General features: G+C 40.4%; 1 protein-coding gene across 1 annotated transcript in view; it reads left to right on the top strand.

Moving 5' to 3' along the window:
- Window positions 1-27,323, top strand: part of ADGRG4 (adhesion G protein-coupled receptor G4) — a 107,417-nt gene that overhangs the window by 28,269 nt on the left and 51,825 nt on the right. The window contains 12 exon segments of the mRNA XM_033201613.1: window positions 5,702-7,114; window positions 7,117-7,707; window positions 7,710-10,505; window positions 10,508-10,870; window positions 10,873-11,748; window positions 13,077-13,171; window positions 15,250-15,314; window positions 18,330-18,369; window positions 19,933-19,985; window positions 21,529-21,692; window positions 23,682-23,814; window positions 25,664-25,782. Coding sequence (XP_033057504.1) covers window positions 5,702-7,114; window positions 7,117-7,707; window positions 7,710-10,505; window positions 10,508-10,870; window positions 10,873-11,748; window positions 13,077-13,171; window positions 15,250-15,314; window positions 18,330-18,369; window positions 19,933-19,985; window positions 21,529-21,692; window positions 23,682-23,814; window positions 25,664-25,782 — 6,708 coding nt within the window.

Here is a 27,323-nt window from a genome sequence, read left to right on the forward strand (position 1 = left end):
AATGACTGATTCATCTAGGTTTTAGCATCAGTTGATTATCTTTTCTTACTCAAGTTGTGATTTTGTTGCTTCTAAATATGACAGGTAATTAAAAAAAATTGTATCCTGGACATTTTGTCAATTATGTTAGGAGATTCTGTGTCTTCTTTAAATCTTTTATTTTAGCAGTCAGTCATTCTGGTTAGGCTTAGCACAGAGGTCATGGTCAATTTTTGTGGGCTGTGCTTCCAAATACAACTTAATTTTTAGAGTCTTTGTGATGTTATTTCATCTTGCTTGGTTTATCCGGTACCCTGAGACTTCCACCTGTCTCTGCCAGTGCTTCTTGGGTGGAGAGCAGAAGGCATCTCCTCAGGCCAGGCTTCCAGCTGTCTCTCAGAGGGGGATGGATGTGGGGGCATCCCCCTACCAGTGCCTCTTGGCTTCCGCTAGTCTCTGGACAGGAAAGGAAAATATTGGGCTAGTTTTCGTAGACTTGGCCACCTGCTGCTGGAGATCCCCTTTTTCTTGTTTCCCCTGCCTGCCTTGGTGTCTCTGGATGAGAGAGGAGAATCTCAGTACTGCAGGGACAAAGAGACTTCCTGGATCAGGCCACTTGCTATTACTGGCTCCTTTTTTACTCTTATGCCTGCCTGGCTTGGTTTTTCTGAGTGGGTGAGGAGAAACTTGGGTTGGCAAAAACAAATAGTCTTCCTAGACTGGGTTCTGTTCAGCCAGTGTTTTTTGGTGGAGAGGGGAGATTCAGGCCTGGTAGGGAAGGAGAATGCTTCTCTTGGTTGCTTATTGTTAGCAAGGTGCCCAGTCAGTCTCCCTTGCTGGAGTATCCAACTTGCCTGAGGTTGTCAGAGGGACTCCCATTTGATCCAGAAGGGGAATGAGCCTACTTGGACTGACTTCTGTTGCTAAGTTGGGGATTGGGAAGCATAGGTCCTGGGCCGCATTTTTATGTTGGGTTTGGTGAGGGAGAGAAAATAACTGCCACTATGTTGTTCCTTTACTCTTGGGGTCCCAAACCAGTTTGTTTTATTCTTAGCACATTTTGTAGTTCTCCTTTGGTTGTCTCTTACACCACTTCTAGGATTTGTAGTTGTATCTTTTGGGGAGGAGCAGAGAAAAGTGGATCTATGCCATCTTGTTCAGTTGAGAAGTCTGCATTTGCTTTTAACATCAGTTCTTGGGCAGTAAAAGCTCTTGAGTGTATATGCGTAGACAGATAGGGTGCAACAAAATGACAGAGATAATATCACTGGCATTGTAACTACCTTACTCACTTACAACATTTTCTTTTCTGAGAAGGACAGGCATTAAATTCAATGGAGATAAGTGTGCCATTTAGGATAAAAAAATCCCCACCACATATAGGGAAAAGAGAAAGATTGATGAAGCAGAAGTAAAGTGAACCTCACTCATTAGAAATGATAGGTGCACAGAAAGTCTGAATTACTGAATTTAAGAAAAACAAAAGTATGTACAGATTAAGACAATAAGGTCACCAATAAACAAATTAAGTTATGAAAGAAATTTATATTCAGTATCAGTCTATATTATACAAAATGATCTTGAATGTTCAAGATCATTTTCAATGCCAACCCATTGTAATTAATTTCTAGATGTGAGGTTTATAGGAATCTTTAATTCCAATGGATCCTGATTCTAAAAAGCTACTGATCGTTTGACTGAATTGTCTTTATCTAGGATATGAATGATTATTCAAGGTAGATATTATATCAGAGAATGTACATAATTTGGGATCCCCACTGAGTTTTGATTCCTGGGCCAGCAAAGTCACCTTGATGTTTTAGTTTAGCATTGCAATGCTGTCCACTAAAGTTTGTTTCACTGCTTTGGGTGACTGCTGTTTCTTGCACTGTTCAGCACTTGCAGAACTTGGCATTTAGTATTTAACTTTGTTTATTCTTGGTACCTTCCGATAGAGTCTCTTTCTTTCTTTCTCCTTGGATTGAGGCGTTTCCATTTAAATTGAGGGCATACATTTATGAGTGCTGGATAAATGAAGCATTGCTACATGCTGTCTAATTTCTTCTCTAAATCTTTCATCTGTGAAAATCTCATCTCAACACTGCACTTCTCTGAGCCTCATCTCTAAATGAAAGGATTGAATATAATCTCCAAGTCCTGGCTCTAAAATTCTGGGATTTTAATGAATGAAGACTTCAGTCTTTATTAACACAGACTTTAGAAGAAAAATTTGATACAGCAGTCCCTCTGGAAGAAACCTTGCATCTGAAAGATTTAATGGAAGGTTTGCTGAAATATATAAAGCCAGACTTTAAGTTAAAATGGGGCAATGTAAGATGCATTATTTCTTGAGATCTCTGCTACTTAAAATGCCACCTGCTTGGCAATTTAGCTCAACTCATTTGTTTTTATCTTTCTAAATCTTATATTCCTTCTTGAGGTGCTTACTGGAAGTGTTAATAACAATTGCTACATCTATGGCTTAGCCCTCTCTGATAAAAATACCATGTCTAACTCCCATTTCCCATCTTCTAAAAGAGTTTTCCACTACTTAAGGATCACTCCAATAGTACTCTTTGAATGCTGCATCAAAGAAGATAACTTAGGCTTTTATGGTATTTAGTGTTTTATTGTTTTCCTAAAAAGTGAATGCAGTTAAATCATTAATGTTTTGTAAAGGAGAGGGAATTGTGAGCTCTGCTGTCAACAATTAGTGCATTCATAGAGTGATTTCAGGCTCTAGGATGCCACACTCCTCAAATGTGCTAGAAGTGACACTTTCACAGAGGTTTGCTAAGCCAGTTGGCTGGTGTAAACCCATCTACAAAATTGGAAACAAGATCCCGACAATTCTCCTTTCACATGAAGTTATGGGCAAATTTGAAAGCACAAAGCTTGAAATACACGTTTGGCTGCTGAAATATACCAGTTTCTTGATAAGGCCTAACATAATGTGGATCTGTGATAATTAGAAAAATGTCATAAAATTAAGTGAAAAAGTACTTTTTGTATAGCTTCAACTTTTCCCCTTATAAACGTGTATACTTTTATCAACTCATCTATATGGTCAATTGCAGGATTGCTACTCATTCTACTTGCTAATGACCACAAAATCCTAAAGGACATCCTACACACACCTCAAAATTTCTGGATATGCAAATTATAAGTAATTTTAATACTCAAGACAGTGAAACAAATCAGTAGATTGTCTACTACCACAGTTATTCCTACATCATAGGTAATATGCTTCTCAGATGGATGAATTCAAAATACTAATTTCCCTAAGTTAAATATGGATGATTTCATTTTGGGTGATTTGAATTGGAGAAAGATCGTGACTCAGCCTTGAATTTTACTATGTACCATTTTCACCTGGATATTCACTATTATCCTAAATTCCACTCGTCCACATCTGAACTGGGTGTTTTTCTTCTGAGTGAGGCTGCCTTCCCAATTTTTCTGTTTTTATGAATATTACCACTATTCTCCAAGTTGCCTGGAAGTAAAATTTGATTTCTCTGAGATTTCTCTCTCTTCTTTATCTCTTAAACCTCTTTGTTATCATACCCTGTCAATTCTTACTTTCCAGTAGATATGGGGATAGGAATCTTCACACTGCTCTCACATTGTTCCAAGCCTTATTCAGTTATTCAGTTAGCTTGCAAATAGATACTAAACATCTACCATGTGTGAGGCACTGGGATAGACACTAAAGATACAATGGTGGGCAACAAAAGATGAGGACTCTGTCCACGTGGTCTAGCGAGGAAGAGAGACATTAAAAATCACATAAATCTCCAGCTATGACACATTACATGAAGAAGAGGTCTGAGGTGTCATAAGAGTCTAAAATAGATTGATGTGAGCTAGTCATGGAACTCAGGGAAGGTAGTCTTCCCTGAAGAGGTGATGCATGAGATGAGAACTGAAGGATTGGCAGAAGTTAATCAGATGGGGAAGGATGGGAAGAACATTCTAAGTAGAGGTTACAGCAAATGCAATGGTCTTGTGGTGGGAAAGAGCATGCCAAGTATTAGAGAACTAAAAAGAGGAAGACCAAAAAAAACAAAAAACAAAAAACAGAGGGAACTTAGCACAAATTGAGACTGAAGAGATAGGGAGGGACCAAATCATGCATAGCTTTATATGCTTTATTAAGAAAAAATTTTCTTTTTTTCCTATGAGCAATAGAAAGCAACTAAGAGAGCTCAGTGTGTATGTGTGTGTGTGTGTGTGTGTGTGTGTGTGTGTGACAGAGAGAGAGAGAGGAGGGGGATCAGATATTGGCATTTAAAAAATCACTTTGGTTGTATTATTGAACAGATTAGAGGGGATCCAAGATTAGTGGCAGACAGTTCAATTGGGAGGCTACCACAGTAGTCCAAGTGAAAGATGATGGTGACTGGTTAGGGTGGTAAGTGATGGAGATAGAGATAAACTGGGGGGAGCCAAGAGATATTTAGGAGCTACAATCAATAGGACAAGATTATGGATTGACTATGGCAGGTGAGAGAGAGAATGAAGGAGACGGAGGGAGAGAGAGAGAGTTGGAGCTTGCATAATTTAATGTAGGATAGTGTAGGGCCAGTCACTGAAGGAATACCAGAAGAGGACCCAGTTTGGGAAGAAGTTAATGAGTTCAAGCTGGAGCATGTTGAGTTTGAGGTGTTAATGAGATATCCAAGAAATGATATCAAGTAAACAATTGTTTATATAAATGTGGGGCTCAAAATAGAGATCTGGTCAAGAGATATAACTTTGAGATTTGTCTGTGTATAGGTGTAAATTGAAATCCTAGGTGTAGAGAAACTATACAGCCAAATGAGAAGAGGTCCTGGGACAAAGCCTTGGTCAAGCAAAATAGGATGCGTCTAGAAATGAGTGGACAGAGAAGTAGGAGAAAACGCAGGAGTGTGTTGTGCAATGGAAAGCAATGAAAAGAGTATTTTCAACTCATTAGTACTACGAAATAAATGCTAATTTGAGAGTTTCAGATTAAAACATTTTCAATCTAGTGTTTAAATGAGTGACAGAAGTTTGACCAAGTGAAAGTCAACTGTTCTTTGAGCACTTACTCTGTATGAGAAGCTATGCTAAGTGTTTTATGCACATTAACTCACTTACTCTCATAACAATTTTGTAGGATAGGTGTTATTATAATCCTCATATTATAGAGGAGGAAATTGAAGCACAGAGAGGTTAAGCAACTAGTCCAAGGTTATGTAATGAGTGTGAAAGTGATGGAGCCAGCATTTAAAACTAATCCATTTGAATCTAAGGCTGATTTTTCTTTTTGGAATATTTTAAACTACACAATTCAATTTCTTTAATAGATATAGGAATATTCAAGTTACCTGTTTCTTCTTAAGTGAGTTCTTATAGCTGTGTCTTTCAAGGAATTGGATCATTTCCCAAAGCTAATCATCTTAATTAATGCACTACTGTGGCATGCATCCCTCTTTCAGGAATGTTTATATATTTTATGAAGATACTACAAAATAGATGTCCTCCCACCAGTTACTTAATCAGGGTGTTATGAGTGCCATATAGAGATCTTAGAGAGTAGAAAATTGTCTTAAGGAAAATCAAGTAATCAAGTGATTTGATTACATCTGTGGTACTTTCTTACAAGATGAAAATAAATTATAGAGCTCTTTCTTAAAGAATTGTCTCTAATTTCCAAAGCTGAATCCAAAATACCACTTTCTTTCTGATTTTTTAGTTGTTCCTGAAAATATGACAATTCAAGGAAAAAGTACAACTGTTTCACAACAAATAGATATGACCACTCCATCCCAAATTACTGGAATAAAACCACAAAAGACTGCACATTCCTCTGCAGTGTTGTCTCAAAGCATACCTATATTTGCAACCGATTACACAACCATATCATATTCCAATACAACATCTCCACCTCTGGAAACAATGACTGCACAAAAGGTCTTAAAGACACCAGTAGATGAGACAGCTACATTTGCAGTAGATGTTTTATCAACTTCATCAGCCATCTCTCTGCCTACCCAGAGTATATCCATAGACACTACTACCAATTCCATGAAAAAAACAAAATCCCCATCTTCAGAAAGCACAAAGACAACAAAAATGACTGAAGCCATGGCTACTGAAATCTTGCAACCACCTACACCTTCTAATTTCCTATCCACATCCAGATTTACCAAGAATTCAGTTGTATCTACAACTTCAGCAATGAAATCTCAGTCGGCTGTTACGAAGACAACATCTTTATTTTCAATTATTGAGTCAACATCTATGTCTACAACACCTTGTCTCAAACAAAAATCCACAAATATTGGGGCACTCCCTATCTCCACAGCTGGCCAGGAGTTCACTGAATCTATAGCTGCTGAAACTGTACCTTGGTTTACAGTGGAAAAGACTTCACCTGCAGCTACTCATGTTGGGACTGCATCAGCATTCCCACCTGAGTCTGTGCTCATCTCCACAGCTGCTCCAGTAGATTCTGTATTTCCTAGAAACCAGACAGCATCTCCATTGGCAACAACTGATATGAAAATAGCATTTACAGTCCATTCATTAACTCTCCCAACTAGGTTTATTGAGACCACGCCTGCCCCAAGGACAGCTGAAACAGAATTGACATCTACAATTTTTCAGGATGTCTCTTTATCCAGAGTGGAAGATGCCATGTCTACCTCCATGTCTAAAGAGACCTCCTCTAAGACCCTTTCTTCCTTAACATCCTTTTCATTTACTGGGACTGAGAGTGTACAGACAGTTATTGATGCTGAAGCTACACATACAGCCTTAACTCCTGAAATCACACTTGCGCCTACAGTGGCTGAAACTATGCTTTCCTCCACAATCACAGGACGAGTTTGTACCCAGAATACATCTACAGCTGATGGACACATGCTTACTTTGATTTCCACTAGATCAGCTTCCACATCCAAGGTACCTGAGTCAGGTCCCACATCCACAACTGATGAAGCTGCCCATCTGTTCTCCAGCAATGAGACCATTTGGACTTCCAGGCCAGACCAGACCCTGCTGACATCTATGCACACAACCACCATACTCACATTTGTGCCTAATGAAAATTTTACATCAGCATTTCATGAGAGCGCTACTCATACAGAACATTTATCTACAACTACCATATCACCCCACTGAAAGCATCTCCAGAGGGCGAAGGTACCACTACCACTGATGCTACTACCGCCGGATACACAACAGCTGTATCCAAATTGGCATCACCATGGTTTTCTAATTTCTCCATAGTTTCTGGAACCACATCCATAACCAGTATGCCTGAATTTAAACTTACCACCTTACTACTAAAAACAATCCCTATGTCTGCAAAACCTGCAAATGAACTTCCTTTGACACCAAGGGAGACTGTTGTTCCATCAGTAGATATAATATCTACTCTTGCTTACATTCAACCAAATTGTTCTACTGAGGAAAGTGCTTCTGAAACCACACAAACAGAAATAAATGGTGCAATTGCATTTGAAGATACAACGACCCCTGTACCAAGATCAGCAACAACACAAAGATTTAATGCCACTGTGACAAGAAAAGAAACAACTTCCCATTATCTTATGGGAAAATCAACTATAGCAGCAGTGGCTGAAGTTTCTCCATTTTCAACAATGCTGGAAGTGACAAATGAATCAGCACAAATGGTGACAGCTTCTGTCACTGTTTCCTCTTTTCCTGATATAGAAAAGCTAAGTACCCCATTGGATAAAAAACTGCAACAAGTGAGGTGAGAGAAAGTTGGCTTTTGACAAAATTGGTGAAAACCACACCTAGGAGTTCATACAATGAAACGACAGAAATGTTTAATTTTAACCACACCTATGTGGCACATTGGACTTCAGAGACATCTGAGGGAATTTCAGCTGGATCTCCCACTTCTGGGAGCACACATATATTTGGTGAACCCCTGGGTGCTTCTACCACAAGGATATCAGAAACCAGTTTCCCCACTACCCCTACAGACAGGACAGCTACGTCTTTGTCTGATGGTATCTTACCTCCACAGCCTACAGCTGCTCATTCCTCAGCAACCCCTATGCCTGTTACTCATATGTTTTCATTGCCGGTTAATGGCAGCTCTGTAGTGTCTGAGGAGACTGAGGTTACCATGTCTGAGCCTTTTACACTGGTCAGGGCTTTTTCTACATCTGTGCTCTCAGATGTCTCAAATCTATTGTCAACTACAATGACCACAGCATTGGTACCACCTTTGGATCAGACTGCTTCCACAACCAGTGATGTTGTGCCTACCCGTGGAGACTCGATTCATACCACTTCAGAGGCCACAGTAACCTCTGTCAGGAAGACATCCATGGCAGTTCCTTCTCTGACAGAAACACCATTTCCTTCACTGAGACTCTCCACTCCTGTGACAGCTAAGGCTGAGACCACCCATTTCTCCACCTCAGTTGATACAGTTACCCCATCTACACACACTCTTGTCTGCTCAAAACCTCCCCCTGACAACATTCCTCCTGCGTCCTCCACTCATGTGATCTCAACTACGTCTACACCAGAAGCAACTCAACCCATATCTCTAGTAGAAGAGACTTCTACCTATGCTCTCAGCTTCCCATATACTTACAGTGGTGGTGCAGATGTTGCCAGCTTGGCTACTGGCACCGCAAAGACCTCTGTTGTTGATGAGACCGCACCCTCACACATCTCTGCCAATAAACTTACTACTTCAGTAAACAGTCACATTTCTCCACCTGTCACACATCGTGTACACACACCAGTGTCCACCCACTTGGTGACTAGCGCCTCTATCTTATCTTCTGACGAAGACCAGATGACCATATCCCTGGGAAAAACCCCTAGAACTACGGAGGTGACAGAAATGTCCCCATCAAATAATTTTTTTATTTCATACTCCTGGGGTACTCCATTTTTGGAAGTGGCAGATACAGGATTTCCTGAGACCACAATAATTTCCAGTCACCAAACACATTTGCCTTCAGAGATTCCACTTGGGACTCCCTCTGATGGAAATTCGGCTTCATCTCCCACTTCTGGAAGTACACAGATTACACCTACCTTGATCTCAAGTAACACAGTAGACGTTCACATTCCAGAAATGTCTACCAGTCTTGGGAAAACAGCTCTCCCCTCACAAGCTCTGACAATCACCACTTTTTTGTCTCCTGAAAAGGAAAGCACTACTGTTTTTCCAACATATACTCCCAGGACCGTGGAAATGATAGTAAACTCCACCTATGCTACTCACTCTGTCTCATATGGCCAGGATACTTCATTTGTAAATACCACAACTTCCAGCTCAGCCGGAATATCAAATCCTATGGACATCAACACAACTTTTTCACACTTGCATTCACTTAGGACACAACCTGAGGTGACTTCAGTTGCCTCTTTCATTTCTGAAAGCACACAGACTTTCCCTGAGTCCTTGTCTCTTTCCACAGCTGGACTATATAATGACAGTTTTACAGTTCTCTCCGACAGGATCACTACAGCCTTTTCTGTTCCAAATGTACCTACAATGCTTCTTAGAGAATCCTCTATGGCAACCTTCACTCCTATTTACCAGATGTCCTCATTGCCAGTTAGTGTAACTGCCTTCACCTCCAAAAAGGTTCCTGACACTCCCCCAATACTGATCACTAAATCTTCTAAAACAATGCATCCAGATTGTTTGGAAAGTCCCTGTACAGCCACTTCTGGGCCTATGTCTGAGATGTCCTCAATGCCAGCTAATAACTCTGCTTTCACATCTGCAGCAGTCTCTTCTGACACTTCCACAACAGTTGGGTTATTCTCTACTTTATTGTCTTTGGTTACCCCCAGGATTACTATGACCGTGCAAACATCTACATTGGATGTCACACCTGTGACAAATGCTGGGCCTACTTCAAAAAGCAAAATGGTTTCCTCTGCTTTCACTACAGAAATGATAGAGGTACCTTCCAGGATCACACCTACAACCTTCCCCTCTCCAACAGAGCCAACTTTCCCCTTTGTAAAAACCGTTCCCACCACTATTATGGCTGGGATAGTGACTCCATTTGTAGGTACCACTGCCTTTTCTCTACTCAGTTCTAAGAACACTGGAGCTATTTCCTCCATTCCAAAGACCACATTTTCACCATTTCTATCAGCAACTCAACAGTCATCACAAGCAGATGAGGCTACAACTTTGGGCATATTATCTGGGATTACTAAGAGGTCCCTATCTACTGTGAACAGTGGTATGGGGGTAGCTCACACAAATACATATTCCAGAACCACTGCTCCTGAAAACATGTTTTCACCTACTCATGCAGATAGTCTCCGTACTTCCTTCAATATTCAGGTTTCCCCATCTCTGACTAGCTTTAAGAGTACTTCTGGAGCCACAAAAAATGTTAAAACAACCACCACTTACCTTTCTTCTAATACTAGAAAGATGACTTCCTTGTTAGAAAAGACTTCCTTAACAAACCATGCCACATCTCTGAATACCCCTGTTTCATACACTCCATGGACCCCATCCAGTGCAACTCCACCCTCTTGGCATCATTTCTTTATTCACCTCATAGTAGTGAAGCTGAGTTCTCTACTCCAGAGACCTCTCCTCCTCCCACATCCCAGATGGTTGAATTTCCAGTTCTGGGAACAAGAATCACATCCAGTAATACCCAACCTCTGCTTATGACTTCCTGGAGCATACCCACAGCTGAAGGTTCTCAGTTTCCAATTTCCACCACTATTCATGTACCTACATCCAATGGGATGGAAACAGAGACTCTACACCTTGTTCGTGGGCCTTTGTCAACATTCACAGCCTCTCAGACTGGTCTAGTATCTAAAGATGTCATGGCAATATCATCAATTCCTATGTCAGGAATTCTTCCTACCTATAGGCTTTCTGAGAACCTTCATTATCAACACCCTTAAGAGCTATCACTCCCACATTGGCTGACGTTAAGCACACATTTGAGAAAATGACCACATCTGTAACTCCTGGGACCACACTCCCATCAGTTCTTTCTGGTGCCACTTCAGGATCTATAATTTCAAAGGCTACTACTTCACCCATTCTGACAAGGTTCTTATCTAGTCTCCCTTCTGGCTCCCCTCTGGCAACTGTATCTAATGTCCCTCATGTTATGACTTCCTCTACAGTAGAGGAGTCAAAATCAACATTTCTGACATCTGACATGATATCAGTGCACCCATTCACTAACTTGACAACACTACCCTCTGCTACTATGAGCACCATACCCACCCAAACCATTCCTACACCTACACTGGGTGGTATCACTACTGGCTTCCCAACTTCTCTCCCTATGTCTATAAAAGTCACAGATGATGTTGTGTATATTTCCACATACCCTGAGGCATCCTCCGGAACCACAGTAACTGCCAACCCCAGGACTGTGCCTCATCCTTCATCCTTTAGCAGAAAGACTATGTCACATTCTACAACTGACCACACTCTATCTATTGGTTCCATGCCTCTGCCTAGCTCTACAATAACATCTTCATGGAGCAGAATTCCAGCAGCATCATCACCCTCTACTTTAATTATTCCTAAGCCCACACTGGACTCCCTTCTAAATATAATGACTACTAAAACCACTGTTCCTGGAGCCTCATTTCCACTCATATCCACTGGGGTGACACATCCTTCTACAGCAACTGTGTCTTCACCAATATCATCCTTTTTTGAGACAACTTGGCTGGACTCCACACCTTCCTTTCTATCTATGGAAGCATCACCTTCGCCTATTGCCACCAAGTCCACAGGTACTACCCCATAATGCATGTGGTGTAGCCCCAACAGAATTCGTACACTATGGGTCATGTGTTTTCCAAAGTGGCCCATTCTTGGAAGGCAGAAAAGAATGAAGAAGGGTGCAGGTGTTTTTTATCTCCTTCAGACAATGGGTACAGTGAGTACCTTGTCCAAATACAAAATTCTCTCGCCATCTTTTTCGTCTCTGCTTTATTGACATGTAATGTAAATGTATCTTTTCACTCAGCATGACAATTTCTAAGCCTACTTTCCACCTGTTTCGTTCTTGATGGTCTGAGTCTGATTCTGCCAATGTGCACATGGACTAGGAACATCACCCCTTCCCAGTAAGAGGATCATATGGTCTTAGGTCTGAGCATGCTGACCATCCACCGGAAAATACCAGAAAAAACACCAGAAGATATCCTATCTTACCTTTTGGATTCCTTTAATGCAGGTCTCAGCCTTCTCCAATCCCTACCTGCAGCTGGCTAGGAGTGCTTGTCCAAGGCCAGGGAATACTTGGCTTCCATATTGTTCAAATTTTGAATGTTTCTGCAACGTTTTTTTCTTTTTTTTGAGACAGAGTCTCACTCTGTCGCGCAGGCTGGAGTGCAGTGGCACCTTCTTGGCTCACTACAAGCGCCATCTCCCGAGCTCATCCCATTCTCCTGCCTCAGCCTCCCGAGTAGCTGGGACTACAGGCGCCCGCCACCACATCCGGCTAATTTTTTGTATTTTTAGTAGAGATGGGGTTTCACAGTGTTAGCCAGGATGGTCTCAATCTCCTGACCTTGTGATCCGCCCTCCTCGGCCTCCCAAAGTGCTGGGATTACAGGCGTGAGCCACCGCGCCCGGCCTGTTCCTGCAACTTTTAACACTCTACAATAGAAATTTGATAGGATACACAAGAGCAAGAGGAAAAAAAGGAGAGAAAAACCTAAAGCAGAAAACAAGGCACCGGAAGAAAAAAAAAACAGTTATTTTCTCAGGGAAAGTGATCTTCTGAGATAATGTTCAGCTTGGCCGTTGAGTGGACTGAAAGTCTGTTGGCCAATGAGAGTGGAGAATTGGTGGGATTTGTGGAGTGTCTGTCAACTAGAAATCAAGGAAGTGTCCAAATAATTAAAGCAAAATTGGGGTGGTAACATCCTGTTCTGCTTTTTGATATGCAGTCAAAGTGTTGGTTCTTGACCTTGGAGTTAAATTAAGCTAAGTTTAGGCATTAGACATTATTATTTGGTTTACTTTAAAACAGAGAACCCTTTTCACCAAATTTACAGAAGTCAAATTTCTTGAACTAAATGAATACAATTAACCTCCTTATTTTTAATTACAGTTTCCTTCTACAATGTTGAAATGAGCTTCTCTGTCTTTGTTGAAGAGCCAAGGATCCCTATTACCAGTGTTTTAAATGAATTTACAGAAAATTGGGTAAAATAATCTTTTGCATATGTATGGTATATATAAATATATGTGAATATATACATGTATATATATGATAGAGTATATTAAAACTAGGCTTTACTTTTTTCTACCAATAATAAATTTCACAGCTAAGAAGTTTTGATTTTTTTTTTTTTGCTGCAAATCTGTCTATTCTGTAAGCAACATCATGAGAATGCATGCAATTTCTCTTTCATAGTACCAATGCTGAAAGCTTTTATAGAATGTTATTATTTTCATTTGTTGAGATCTGTACATTTCCCTTTAGTGACACAAATTCTGAGTCTTTGCCAAATTTTCCTATTTGGGGAAAGTGGGAGAGCAGTGATAACAAAATGTATACTTAAATACAATGGTATTTAAGTATTATTGTTTTCTGCATTTTTTTTTCTCTTTCCAACACCAGTGAATGTTTTACTTATCCTTAATTTTTTCTTGATATGACTAATACATCTGTAACAAAATCAGACATTGACATCGAAAACCCAGAAAGTAAATATCCTCTGTAATACTGCTCTGTGCATTAACTCCTCTTAACAGTTTAAGGTACATTCTTTTAGATTTTTTTTCTGTACATATTATAATGTTGATGCATGTGTGTTCTTTTACAAAATAAATGTAATTGTACTAGTTATGCTATTTTTCAACTTGCTCCCCTTCCTCTGCACTTAACCATGTATCTTTGCACATATTCATGCTGGTAAATATAAATCATACTTTAACAGATGCATAGGATTTCACTACATGGTGTATTACAGGTTTTTTTTTTTTTTTTTTTAAATCCATTGGTGACATTACATTGTTTCTATCTTTTTCTCTATTAGAAACAATGCTGGGCTGGGCACTGTGGCTCATGCCTGTAATCCTAGCACTTTGAGAGGCTGAGGCAAAAGGATTGCGTGAGCAAGGAGTTCGAGACTAGCCTGGGCAACATGGCGAGATCTTGTTTTCTTTTTCTTTTTTTTTTTTTTTTTGAGGCGGAGTCTTGCTCTGTCGCCCGGGCTGGGTTTACGCCATTCTCCTGCCTCAGCCTCCAGAGTAGCTGGGACTACAGGCGCCCGCCACCCCGCCCGCCCGGCTAGTTTTTTGTATTTTTAGTAGAGACGAGGTTTCACCGTGTTAGCCAGGATGGTCTCGATCTCCTGACCTCGTGATCCGCCCATCTCGGCCTCCCAAAGTGCTTGATTACAGGCTTGAGCCACTGCACCCGGCGAGATCTTGTTTTCTTAAAAAAAAAAAAAAAGTTTAAGAAAAAAACAATGCTGAAAACAATTCCCTAGAAATAAATTTTGGGGCACCTTAGTATTTTTATAGGATAAATTCCTAGAATTGGAATCAGTAGATGAAAAGATGTGAACCTTTCACATTTAAATAGCTGTTACTAAAAGACCCCCCGGATAGGTGACATCAACTTGCACTATCTCCCAACAGTAAAAAATCATATCTGTTTCCCCTCTTTCCCTGTCAACACTTATTTTCAAGTGTCTATGTCATGGTTATAAATCCTTGAAAATGGGTGGGTGCCTTAGTCTACTCAGACTACCATAGCAAGATACCACAGACTGGGTGGCTTAAACAACAGACATTTATTTTCTCATAGTTTTGGAATCTGGAAGCCTAAGATTAAGGTGCTGGCAGAGTTGGTTTCTGGTGAAGGCTCTCTCCTTGGTTTGCAGATGACCATCTTCTCACCTGTGTCCTCACATGGTCTTTCCTCTGTGCACACGCATCCTGGTCTTTCTGTTTCTTCTTATAAGGACACTGGTCCTATTGGAGTAGGGCTCCACTTTTATGATCTTGTTTAAACTTAATTCCATCCTCAAAGACCTTATCTCTGAATATAACCACATTCAGGTTAGGGCTTCAACATTTGAGTTTTGGAAAGACACAATTCAGCCCGTAACAGTAGGCAATATGTAATTTGAAAAACTTAGTGGAGCAAATGGAAATGTTGAGCCAGCTGAAATAATGAGTGCAGCTTAATGATCACATCATCCCAGGTGAGTTTGCTGAGTTGAACTAGAGGAGCAGAATAATAAAACTGATTTTCTTTTTGTCTTGTACAGTTGAATTCTATATTTCAGAACAGTGAATTTTCTCTTGCTAATCTGGAAACCCAAATTAAAAGCAGGTACGTGAATGACATTTACTGTGGGTCAAAGGGTAATTTGAGGGCATTTTGGGTCTGTTCCTATCTAGAGGGGATGTCCTGTGTTTATGTCTGAGATTTAGGGCTGCCACATTTTTAGTTGCATCTTCCTTCCTGAGTAGGTTCGTTTTGGCATGAGGAAAAAATTTGTATTACTATTGTAAGGTATAAAGCCAATGAGAGAACAAAACAAAAGAAAACCAATAGGGGAAGTCATGCAGTTAGACTGAGTTACCTCTAATGCCCCTTTCATCTCTAAGATTCTATGAATCTGTGACTTATACAAAAATCATGCCTTGAAGTGCTATGTATGGACAATGTGCGAGGATTTATAAGGCCTTTTATTTTGGAATGATTCACTTTCAGAAATGAGAAATTCCAAAGTGAACTTGAAACGTCTAAAGCAAGAATGTTGACTAGTCCAAGATTTGCTTGGGGCACAAATTTCGAATGGTGATTGCAGTGAAATGGGCAGTCACTGAGTAGTATCATGGAAACTATGGCAAAGGCAATTGCTCACCTGGGAAGTATTTCCTGTATTCTTTCCCTGCACACATACTAATCCTCTGTAAAGGGACACCCTGCAGAAGCTCTTTGAAAAATAGGCATGGCTCTGTTAAGCCATGGCAAACTAATTTTTTTTTTTTTTTTTTTTTTGAGACGGAGTCTCGCTCTGTTGCCCAGGCTGGAGTGCAGTGGCCAGATCTCAGGTCACTGCAAGCTCCGCCTACCGGGTTTACGCCATTCTCCTGCCTCAGCTCCCGAGTAGCTGGGACTACAGGCGCCCGCCACCTCGCCTGGCTAGTTTTTTGTATTTTTTAGTAGAGACGCGGTTTCACCATGTTAGCCAGGATGGTCTCGATCTCCTGACCTCGTGATCCGCCTGTCTCGGCCTCCCAAAGTGCTGGGATTACAGGCTTGAGCCACCGCACCCAGCCGCAAACTGATTTTTAAAACATAAAATGCTACTGCCTGTCTTCTGTACACTGGGATTTTGGTTTCTCTCACATATTCAAGTATTAATTATTAATCAAGTATTAATTCATATAAGTATTAATAGGGTCAAGAAAATTCATATAAATGAATGGAGGTAAATCTATGGTAGGTTATTGTCTTAGTCAGTTTTGAGTTACTATAACAGAAATGCTATAGACTAGGTGACTTAAGCCACAGAAATTTATTGCTCACAGTTCCAGAGGCTGGGAAGTCCAGGATCAAGGTGTTGGCAGGTTCAATGTCTGGTGATGGCCCTCTTCTTGCTGTGTCCTCAAGTGGCAGACAGCAGAGAGACAGAAAGCTCTTCAAAAAAAATTCAAACTGTTTTTTTTTCTCTGTTGTCATACCAACACAACAATCAATATAGAAGATTTCTACCACCAAATGTGTGGGGATTTTCCCCCAACACACCTAGCAGCTGACACCGCTGGTTGTTCTCTACTTCAATTCTATTCTGGTGCTATCCTCTCAAAAATAGCTTCAGATCTCACAGGTCCCCAAGACTGCCCCTCACCCCAGACACTAGTCAAAAGTCCAGGCCTCCAGAACTTCTGACTAACTGACTTCAACTTGGGATTCCCATGACCCCCTCTTTGAGCTTGATTAATTTGCTAGAGCGGCTCACAGCACTCAGGGAAGCACTTATGTGTATTGGTTTACTATAAAGGACACTGCAGAAGATACGAATGAAGAGATGTGTAAGGAGAGGTAAGGGACAAGGGGAATGGAGCTTCTCTGATCTCCCTGGGTGCACCACCCTCCAGGAACCTCCATGTGTTCAGCTATTGGGAGGCTCTCCAAGCCCAGTCTTCTCGGGATTTTATGGAAACATCATTATGTCAGCATTCCTTTCCCAAGTCTCATAAGAGGCAAGACTCTTTCTGGAGAGGGTCTTAAGACTCACAATCAGAAAGGTGAAGAAAGATTAGAGTTCTGCCTTGGGGCAGGTGAAAGGAGGGTGGGAGGAGATCAGAAAGATTCTGTTTACTGAAGCCAGCTTCTGAGGCCTAGCACACCCGACATTATAACAAGACTGTAACAAGGGCTATGGGAGTTATAAGCCAAGAACTGTGAATGAAAACATGTGCACACACATGCACACACACACACACACACACACATATAACACCCCAGGCACTGATCCCATTCATGAGAGTTCCACCTTCATGATCTAATTACCCCTCAAAGGCCCCACCTTCTAATATCATCACATTGGGGATTGGACTTCAACGTTGAATTTTGGGAGGACACAAACATTCACAACATTTAACTCACTAAAGCAAAACTAGAGATGTCTGGGGGTATACAACATTCTTTTTAAAAACCGTGTCTATTATTTTTCCTTATTACAAAAGTAATATGTGACCACTGCAAAATCTTAGAGCTTTATAGAAATGTGTATGTGTGTGTGTATATATATATAAAACCTGGATAGTAAAAATCTCTGAATACTCGCCTTCCCCTACTCCTCCAAGAACTCCTGTTAACAGCTTATTTTATTGATTTCTCTAGATTTGTTTTCACGCATTTACTAAGAGAATAAGATCCTCCTCTACATACTGTTGGACAACTTTCTCTTCATGCCTTATAATACATCACGTATGCCTTTTCAGGCCAATACATGCAGATATAGCTCATTTGTTTTAATAATTGTAGAGGATTCTTTTATATGGTGTGCCATTATGTTTTCCTCCAATTATCTAATGATGGAAACTTGAGTAATTTCCACTTGTATGTCTATTTTTATGCATTTTTGCTGGTACCATTATGGAATAGATTCCTGGATGCAAGGTTAATAAGTTAAAGGCTTGCCACCGTTGTGGTATGCATGTAGTAAGCAAGCCCATTGGAAGTGTTCCTCTGGAGCTTCAGCATTATTTGAATTCCAGCCTGGGAGAAGTCTATTGTTCTGCCTCAGTGTTGCCTTTCTCCTGATCTCGTGCCCTGCATACTTGGTACTATATTTCATTTTCCTATAATTTTGTAATGCTTTTGATACAGGGACATTTCAAAGGAAGAGATGGTCATGGATCGAGCTACTGTAAGTAATTTTTCAAAATGAATCTACTTGTGACCTATCCTATGCCCGATTAGATGTAAGTCAATAGCTCTTCCACCCAAGTGTATATTATCAGGTGAGGCTGTGTTGTGACAATTGGGGGTCAAATTATGTTACTTCCTTTGGGATTGGCACAAAAAGCCATCAAGAAAACCGTCCCCTGCTTTTCTGAACTATCCATGTGGCAGCTTTTTGAGGCACATTTTCTGGTCTATAGGAGTGTGGAATGACTCAGGGATTGTAAATGGTAACTGAATTTCTTGGTTATAGATGTCTTGCAAGAAAGCCTAGCTCTTCCAAGAGTGACGCAATTGTTTGCAAAACTGGCATTCACACAATAAATCCACCCTCTATTTGTCCAGATTTGAAGCCAGAGTGTGATAAAACTATCTCCATCATCCTTGCCCCAATTCTCAGTTCTTTTTCAATTGCCTCAAAGCTTTACAACAGCACACTCTAAAATGAGTAGCAAACACACAGCTTTCCAGGTATTAAGTATGAGGTAAATATTTGATGATACACAGTACAATCAAGCCCACGGTACAGGGGCCAGGTGCAGTGACTCACACCTGTAATCCCAGAGATTTGGGAGGCTGAGGTGGGAGGATTGCTTGAGGTCAGAAGTTCACAACCAGTCTGAGCAACATGGGGAGACTCCATCTCTACAAAAAATAATTTAAAAATATTAGCTGGGAACGGTGGTGCATTCCTGTAGTCCCAGTTACTGAGGAGGCTGAGGTGGGGAGAATCATATGAGCCCAGATTTCGAGACTGCACTAAATTATGATTGTGCCACTGCACTCCAGCCTAGGTGATAGAGCAAGGTTCTGTCTCAAAAACAAACAAACAAACAACAACAACAACAACAAAAACTATGGTGCATTCCAAATTATCCACTATCATTAAAAGTATTTTCTGTAAATAGCTGAGTCAGAAGTTTTGATGTATGCACATTAAAGCATGATATAACTAAAAGTCCTGTCAATAATGGGTATAAAATCCTTTTGGTGATAATGTGGTCAAGCTGCCTGGGTTGGAACCCCTGCTTTTCCACTTCCTGACTATGAGACCTTGGGCCACTTAATTAACCTCTCTGTGCCCTGTTTCCTCATCTGTAAGATGAGGGCTGTTGGAAGGATAAAATGAGATAATCTATGTTAAGTGTTTAGCATTGGGCTTAGAACATAGTAAATGTTAGCTAGTGTTTACAATTGTCAACAGCATGTTAATATCTAGACCTAGAAGGCTTGGATTCTGCTCCTAGTTCTGTGACTTGTCAACTGCGTGATACTGGGCAGACCATTTAACTTCTCTGTGACTCAGATTCCTCATGTAGCAAACAGGGTGACAATCCCTGCATTGCTCACCCTACACGGTTGGTGTGAGGAGTAAATGCATTGATGTTTTTGAGGGTAGTTTGTAGATGGCAATGGGTTACATAAATGTAAAGCATACTTATATAATTGTTGCTAACAATAAGCCCTGTACTCAGTTATGACATTTGTTTAAAGATTTCAGTGACTATGTACTTTTCTTTTGCATTAGTTGGAACAGAGAGAAGGACAAGAAATGGCTACAATTTCCTATGTACCATACAGGTAGGAAGTAGGAACTGAGTTTATTAATAGCTGGTACACTTAGTTCTGATTTTCCTTCCATTTAATTCCGTGTGTGTGGCCAGTTGGCCAGAGTTGTCAGAAGGAGATCAAAGTATCCAGTGATTATTTCACATATGCTGTAATTAGGCCCTTGCCTTCATGAAGTATGTTGTTTCAGTTGGTCATGGCTCAGGCTAGCAGCCAGCCTGCTGCCTCTTTGTAGTGAAGAGAAAATGGGGTGGTCATAATCTTGGATGGGGGAGTGAAGTGTTTGTTGTGGTCAAAAAGGTCCACGAAATACTTCGCAGGGAAATTGGAAACAACAACAACAACAACATGGAAAGTAGGTTCGGTTCTGTTCAGACTCTTGGTCCAGCTCCTCCCGGAATGCTGGCTATTGTTGATCGGTTTGATGCACATCAGGAAGAACATATAGACAGAAAAGGCCCATGAAGAGGTCTTTGAAGTGGAGTAGAGGGTCTGTTACAAGCAGGAGGAGAGGTTTAAAATGAAGACTCCTCTTTGGACTGGAAAGATGAAAGCTGAGAAGAGCTAGACTCCAAAGGAAGGAGGTAGGATGAGCAGGGACCTCACCAAATATAGTTCAGGGGAGGGGCAGACATCACTTAGGTTAGACATGGAGATAAGTTTTGAGCAAGTACAGGTATGCCTAACTTGCAACAGCTGGCAGGAGACTTAGCAAATATGTTCTTCAAAAAGCCATATCTACAAATGGAAATGGAAAAAGATATAGGTAAGGTTTTGTATTTGAAATGTGCTTCCTAATGGAATATTAGAGGAATTCAGAATATTTGAGGATCTTGCTGTAGAGGATAGAGGATGAAGTCAAGGATGGCCCTATCCTTTCGTCAGTGATCTTTTAGTGGACATAAATACCGAGTGAGTCTTTGTGACCATGGGAAACGTTATTTCCCTGAGGCTGAGTTCCATCATCTGTATTATGGGAATAATAATAGCATTACCTCATACGGTTGTTGTGAGAAAAAAGTGAATCAGAACATGTGGAGGAAGGGCTTCACAAATGTTAGCTACTATCATTATCATTATCATTATCATCATTATTACTTACTATAGAATAAGCCTTCTTCAGAACACTTCTTATAGACTAATTGAGCATCACATGCCTATTTGCCTGATTTCAGTAATGATGGGTAAATTGGAGACCAGAAGAATAAAAGGTTCTCTCTGAAATAATAAATCCTGAAAACTCCATCTTCTCTATTAATTATTACAAACTCTTAGAGAAATCTCAAGGCTAGCAATTTCAACACAATGCATATGTTACTGACTATTCTTTTGAAAATAGGTTTTGCATTGTCTGTTTTGGATAAGAGAAAAATTATCAGAATATTTCAGTATGCTATCTTCCATCACTTCTTAAGATTGGCCACTTAATAGCTGTAAAATGTTTGACATTTATGAACTACCAATTAAATCAGCTGTAGAAAATTTCAGCATTGCAGTCCAAGTTGCACTCCTTGACATAACTGCAACAATCTTTCTTTTTTATTCTGCTTTGTAGCTGTGTTTGTCAGGTCATCATAAAAGCCAGCTCTTCCTTAGCATCCTCAGAATTGATGAGCAAAATCAAAAGTAAAATACATGGCAACTTCACGCATGGAAACTTCACACAAGATCAATTGACGTTATTAGTAAACTCTGAGCATGTTGCAGTGAAAAAACTAGGTAATTTTTTTGGGGGGGTGGATATTGCAGTATGAACTTACTTCTTTATTATAAAACTCATAGTGGATACCTGGTAAGAATTCTGAGTTCAGAAAGGAGAGAAGTCACCTTTATGCTTTTCCCATATTCTTGGTACCCACTTGATCTGATGACCTTTCTACCTTTAAGAACTTATGGAAGAACAGAGTGCTGGAGGAGTTACCAGAGACTGCTGGTCAGCTCTGGATATTAGAAATGGTCAGTCTGTCAATGGAATGGGAGGATTTTCCCTCTTGCATAAATACCCAGAGACCTGAAGAGCTTCCTCATTAACACACAGTAGATGCCCAATAGATAATTGCTAATTATTGATTGACTCAGACATCTTATTCATCTTGGCAAGTGATCTGGGAACTGTCACAGATTTCTCTTGTGGATATTCTCTGATTAGCAAAGCTTTGTTGGTAAAAGTGTGAGGTTACCCGGCCACTCCACCTCCTTCCCAGCGCAGCTTTATTTCTTTTCCCCAATAGTCTGCTGTAGAAATCATTGAGCTCACACAGCTCCAATGCCAGATAACACACACAGGCATTAGAACGCAAAATCCTTGGCAACATACTGATTAAGTATCAGAGGGCAGCCTGTGACAGTGCAGGGTGTCAGTGAAATGGAGGGCAGAAACATGTTGAAGCCACAGGCAGAGCCCACCATGTAAATGACACTAATGAATGTGTCCTAAGAGTGAGAGGAAGGCACCTTTCACTCTCACTCAGAATGGAGACTGGATAGATGAGCAAAGCTGGCTGGGCCACTTCTCACACCATTCTCTCAACACCTGAGGGAAATATTTCCAGAATCAGGGCCGTGAAACCCAGTGAGTGCTCAGTAAAAATCGGGAACTTATCATATAGACTTAGCCCAGGTCACATCTTCTTTCATGTGACAGCAAAACTTTGCCTTAACAGCCCTCTGTGGAAGTTTGCCCTGTCCCTCAGCACCAACATCAAAAACAGAGCCCTAGACTGTGTGCAGTGGCTTACACCTATAATCCCAGAACTTTGGGAGGGTGAGGCAGGAGGATCACTTAAGGTCAAGAGTTTGAGACCAGCCTGGGCAACAAAGCAAGACTCTGTCTCTACAAAAAATAAAAAAAAAAGTAGCTGGACATGGTGATGCATGCCTGTAGTGCCAGCTATTCCAGAGGCTGAGGCAGGAGGATAACTTGAGACCAGGAGGTTGAGGCTGCAGCGAGCCATGATCACGCCATTGTGCTCCAGACTGGGTGACAGAGTAAGACCTCAAATAACAAACAAACAAAACAGAGCTCCTCTGTCTATATTGATCATGTCAGATACACTGAGTTTACTAAAACAAAATCCATCTCACAGTCCGTTAAGAAGGGGGCCATCCCAGAGAGAGAAGTTGGCCTACAGTCTCCTATCTTTGGACATAAAACTGATAACAGTGGGTATCTCAGAAGCTGGGCAATTGGTAGGTGGGAACTTTTGACTCTACACTCCACTGTGTGGCTTGAATTTTTTCAATGCATATGTATTGTTTTAAAAACAAGACAAAACAATGTCAGGTGAGGTGGTTAATGCTTATAATCCCAGATCTTTGGGTGGCTGAGGTGGGAGGATTGCTTGAGGCCAGGAATTTGAGACCGGCCTCTATAACATAGCAATATGCTGTCTCTACAAAAAATTTTAGAAAAACGTATCTCATAAACTGGTTGTTTTAATGAAAAGGACTAAATATGTCGTTATACTGGGTGGTTTGTTATTAAAAAAAAAAAACACTCCATATAATGATATTTTCAATAAGGCCTGGTCCAAATGGCTAGATAGAAAAAGTTTTGTTTTTTATTTGCTGATCTTTACGTGCAGCATAATAATGACATTCATAATAACATATAATATTATATTATTATATAGTAATAATAATAATGGATGTTCGTAATACTTTTAAGTGCCTCTTGCCCTTTAAAATGTGCATACATTTTCTCTGTAGAGCCTGGAAATTGCAAAGCCGATGAAACAGCCTCTAAATACAAAGGGACTTATAAGTGGCTATTAACCAACCCTACGGAGACAGCCCGAACTAGATGCATAAAAAATGAGGATGAAAACGCCACAAGAATCTGGTATGTACAGGCCAAGTTCTAATTGCTGATTCAGATATACAAAGATCTGCTTAATTGGGGACATGTTTCTATGTCATTTGTCTGAGCATGTGCCCTTCCTCCACCTCTAGTGCCGGTCTTTCTTTCTATTACCTTTTGGACCTGTTTAAACATATGCATGCAACATAATAAGAAAAATTTTCAAGGAGACAAAAGATAAAAGTTATCCATCATCCCAGAAGAAAATTCAAGAAGACAAAAGAGAAAAAAGGCACCCATAACCCTACTGCCTGAACATAGCTGTTTTTAGGTTGACATGTATTTTTTTCATCTAGCCTTTCTCTGTATGCCTTTAAGTTTTATGTAGCAGTAATCACTGTCCTTGTATCAATAATGTAATTTACCATTTCATTCAATGGTTTATCAAACATTTTCCATGTTTTACATTTATGATCTTAATGTTCATTTCAAAAAACAACCTTGGAAACTGGTCTATAGTTGATGGGCTAGAGTAATTTACTAAATCACTCTTCTATTGTTGACTTTATCATTTTCCTTTTTAAAATCATCAGCCCTCTTTTCTTACTCTCTGCTGTTCATGGTTTATGCCATTAACTTAAGTGGGCAAAACCAGAGGGGCAGCAGGTTTTGACAGAGGCTTAAAAGCACTCTTTTAGAAAGCAACATTAGGGGCTTTCCTTTTCCTCCCTGTGTCTAATCAGTCAGCAAGTCCTGCAGCTTTGACAGTCATAGTCAGAGCTTACATCTAGCCTTTCCTTTCCAACCCCACTGCCAGTACCCTGGTGCAAGCTCTTATTGCCCACTATTAGAGCTGTCTCCTTGCCATCTAACTTAATGGTACGCCTTACCCACCTCCGCCAACTATACTCTACACTGCTGCCAGCATGATTTTCCTGAAGTATGGCTGCTGTCATGCCACCGTCCTGCTCCAGCTCCACATTGCCTCAAGAATTAAGTCGAAACCCCTAAATATAGTCCTTCAGACCGTGGACTTCCTCTCCTGCTGTCTCACTCAGCATTCTCCCTCCCTTTACCATACGCTCCAGTCAAAATGACCCTTTGCTGTTCTGGGCTCAATGAGCGCTTCCCAGGTCTCTTTCTCTGCTTGTGCTGTCTGCTCTTGGGGTTGGGGGAAGAGATTTTTCTCTACCTCTGTCCTTTCAGCGCACAGCTCAGCTCAAATGCTGAAAGTAACGTCTCTTTCCTTGGTGGTTTGATAGATTCAGTTTTGTTTATACAGCTTTTCATCTTATATTTGCCCTAAGTTTCAAGTAGTTACATTTAGAGTTTTAAACCCCCTATTTACAAGTTCCTTGAGGGAGGGATGAAGCCCTGCCCTGTTTGCCTGTGCTACCTATTACCATTCCCAGAATGGAGTGGGTGCCCAATAAATGTGTTAGCTGACTTGAAATGAACTGGTTTGAATTGGGTGAGACACAGGGGAGGGTGGATGATGAGGGCCAATGAGCTATCGAGGGCTCTATATTAATTGTTTTAAGTTAGTATGCTGGATAGAGACCACATTCCAACAGGAATTTCCCCTTAAAAGAGGGGTAAGAAGGGACAGTGAGAGTAAAGAGTTATGTCTAGAGGGCCGGAATCTCTGTCTTGACGCTTGGCCAGCAGGACATTCCCACGCCCCATTCCCAGCTCCCTCGCCTGTTATCTTGCTCCCTAAGAGCAAAATTTCTTCATTTCACAAAGAAGTACTGGGCTCCCACCTTTGCTATCTATGCCAGGAGGCTGGGGGCAGGTGAGGAGAAGGCATGCTAGGGATACTCCCACTATTTGCTTTAAGATTATCTTTGCCTCATCCTCTGATGAGAAAGCTCTTTCCTCTTTTTTTCAGTTCAATCAGCATCAACACGGGCAAATCTCAGTGGGAAAAGCCAAAGTTTAAACAATGCAAATTGCTTCAAGAACTTCCTGACAAGATTGTGGATCTTGCTGATATTACCATAAGTGATGGTAAGATTGTTTTGTACATATAAGACAAATTATGGAACTTCGATTACTTTGCCTACTTGACCTCAAACCAGAGAGAGTATAGGCAAACCCCACTTAGGAAAATCTACCTTACGACAATCCAATTTCAGAACAAAGGTAATTAATGTTGGTGGAGGTGGTGGTGGGGCATGAAATGTTAGGACTATCAGTGTTTCAGTGATTTTTGTTTGGTTTTGCTATATACATATCTTTTTCTTTTCTTTCTTTCTTTCTTTCTTTCTTTCTTTCTTTCTTTCTTTCTTTCTTTCTTTCTTTCTTTCTTTCTTTTTCTTTTGAGACAGAGTTTCACTCTTGTCGCCCAGGCTGGCGTGCAATGGCGCGATCTTGGCTCACTGCAACCTCTGCCTCCTGGGTTCAAGCAATTCTCTTGCCTCAGCCTCCCAAGTAGCTGGGATTACAGGTGCCTGCCACCACACCTGGATGTTTTTGTATTTTTAGCAGAGGCGGGGTTTCACCATGTTGGCCAGGCTGGTCTCAAACTCCTAACCTCAAGTGATCCACTTGCCTCAGTCTCCCAAAGTACTGGGATAACAGGTATTAACCACTGCACCTGGCCTTATTTTACTTTTTTGGCTAATTGTTGTTTTTATTTTATTTTAATTTTTAAAAAGTTTTAATAAGTAATACTTCACCAACTTCAATATTCAAAAAACAAAAAGGGTGTATGTAAAACATCTCCATCCCACTGCAGACCTTAGCCATTCAGTTACTATCCACAGAGATATTTTGTGGATCCATTTTATGGATCCATAATGAAATGTGGATATATATATACACACACATATATGTGTGTGTGTGTATATAAGTACACACACACATTTATATGTGTGTGTATGTATATATATACACACACACATACTCTCACTTTTTGTACACAAAGTGGAGCATGCTATACACACTATTCTTCACGTTGCCTTTTTCTGTTAACAATATATTGCAGAGATTATTATATCAGCATATAAAGAGTTTTCTCATTCTTTTTTCCCCCTCTGCACTGTATTATATATACCACAGTAAATGTGCCACAATTGATTTAACCTGTTTCCTATGGATGAGTATTTAGGTTGTCAGTAACATTTTTCTATGAAAACATGACTGTACAACTATTTTTGTGTTTTTTTCATTGTAGGGAAAATAGTATAACATACTTTTAAAAATACTCACATTTTTGGTAGTATATAAGATGTTTTAGAGTTAGCATTGTCTAAGCAGCTGATTTAGAAGGTTGCATGTCTTTCAAAAATACATTTGTAGACCATGTTAGCTTTTATTTTCGTTTGTGACGCTGTTAGCATAATTCATATTATTAGGTAAAAGAGATTCAAAATAAAGAGTATCTCTTTAAAAAAAAACACTGCTTTGATGAATATTACACATATGTCACAATTTTGAGAAGGTAGGGGTATACCTAAAGCATAAGTCCTTGAATGTGGAATTGCTGGGTTGATCATACTTTTGATGGTGTCAAAATGCTCTCTGTAATAGTTACAGCAATTTAGATT

The sequence above is a fragment of the Trachypithecus francoisi genome, unplaced genomic scaffold, assembly GCF_009764315.1.
Source record: "Trachypithecus francoisi isolate TF-2019V2 unplaced genomic scaffold, Tfra_2.0 Lachesis_group6, whole genome shotgun sequence".
Taxonomy (NCBI): Eukaryota; Metazoa; Chordata; class Mammalia; order Primates; family Cercopithecidae; genus Trachypithecus; species Trachypithecus francoisi.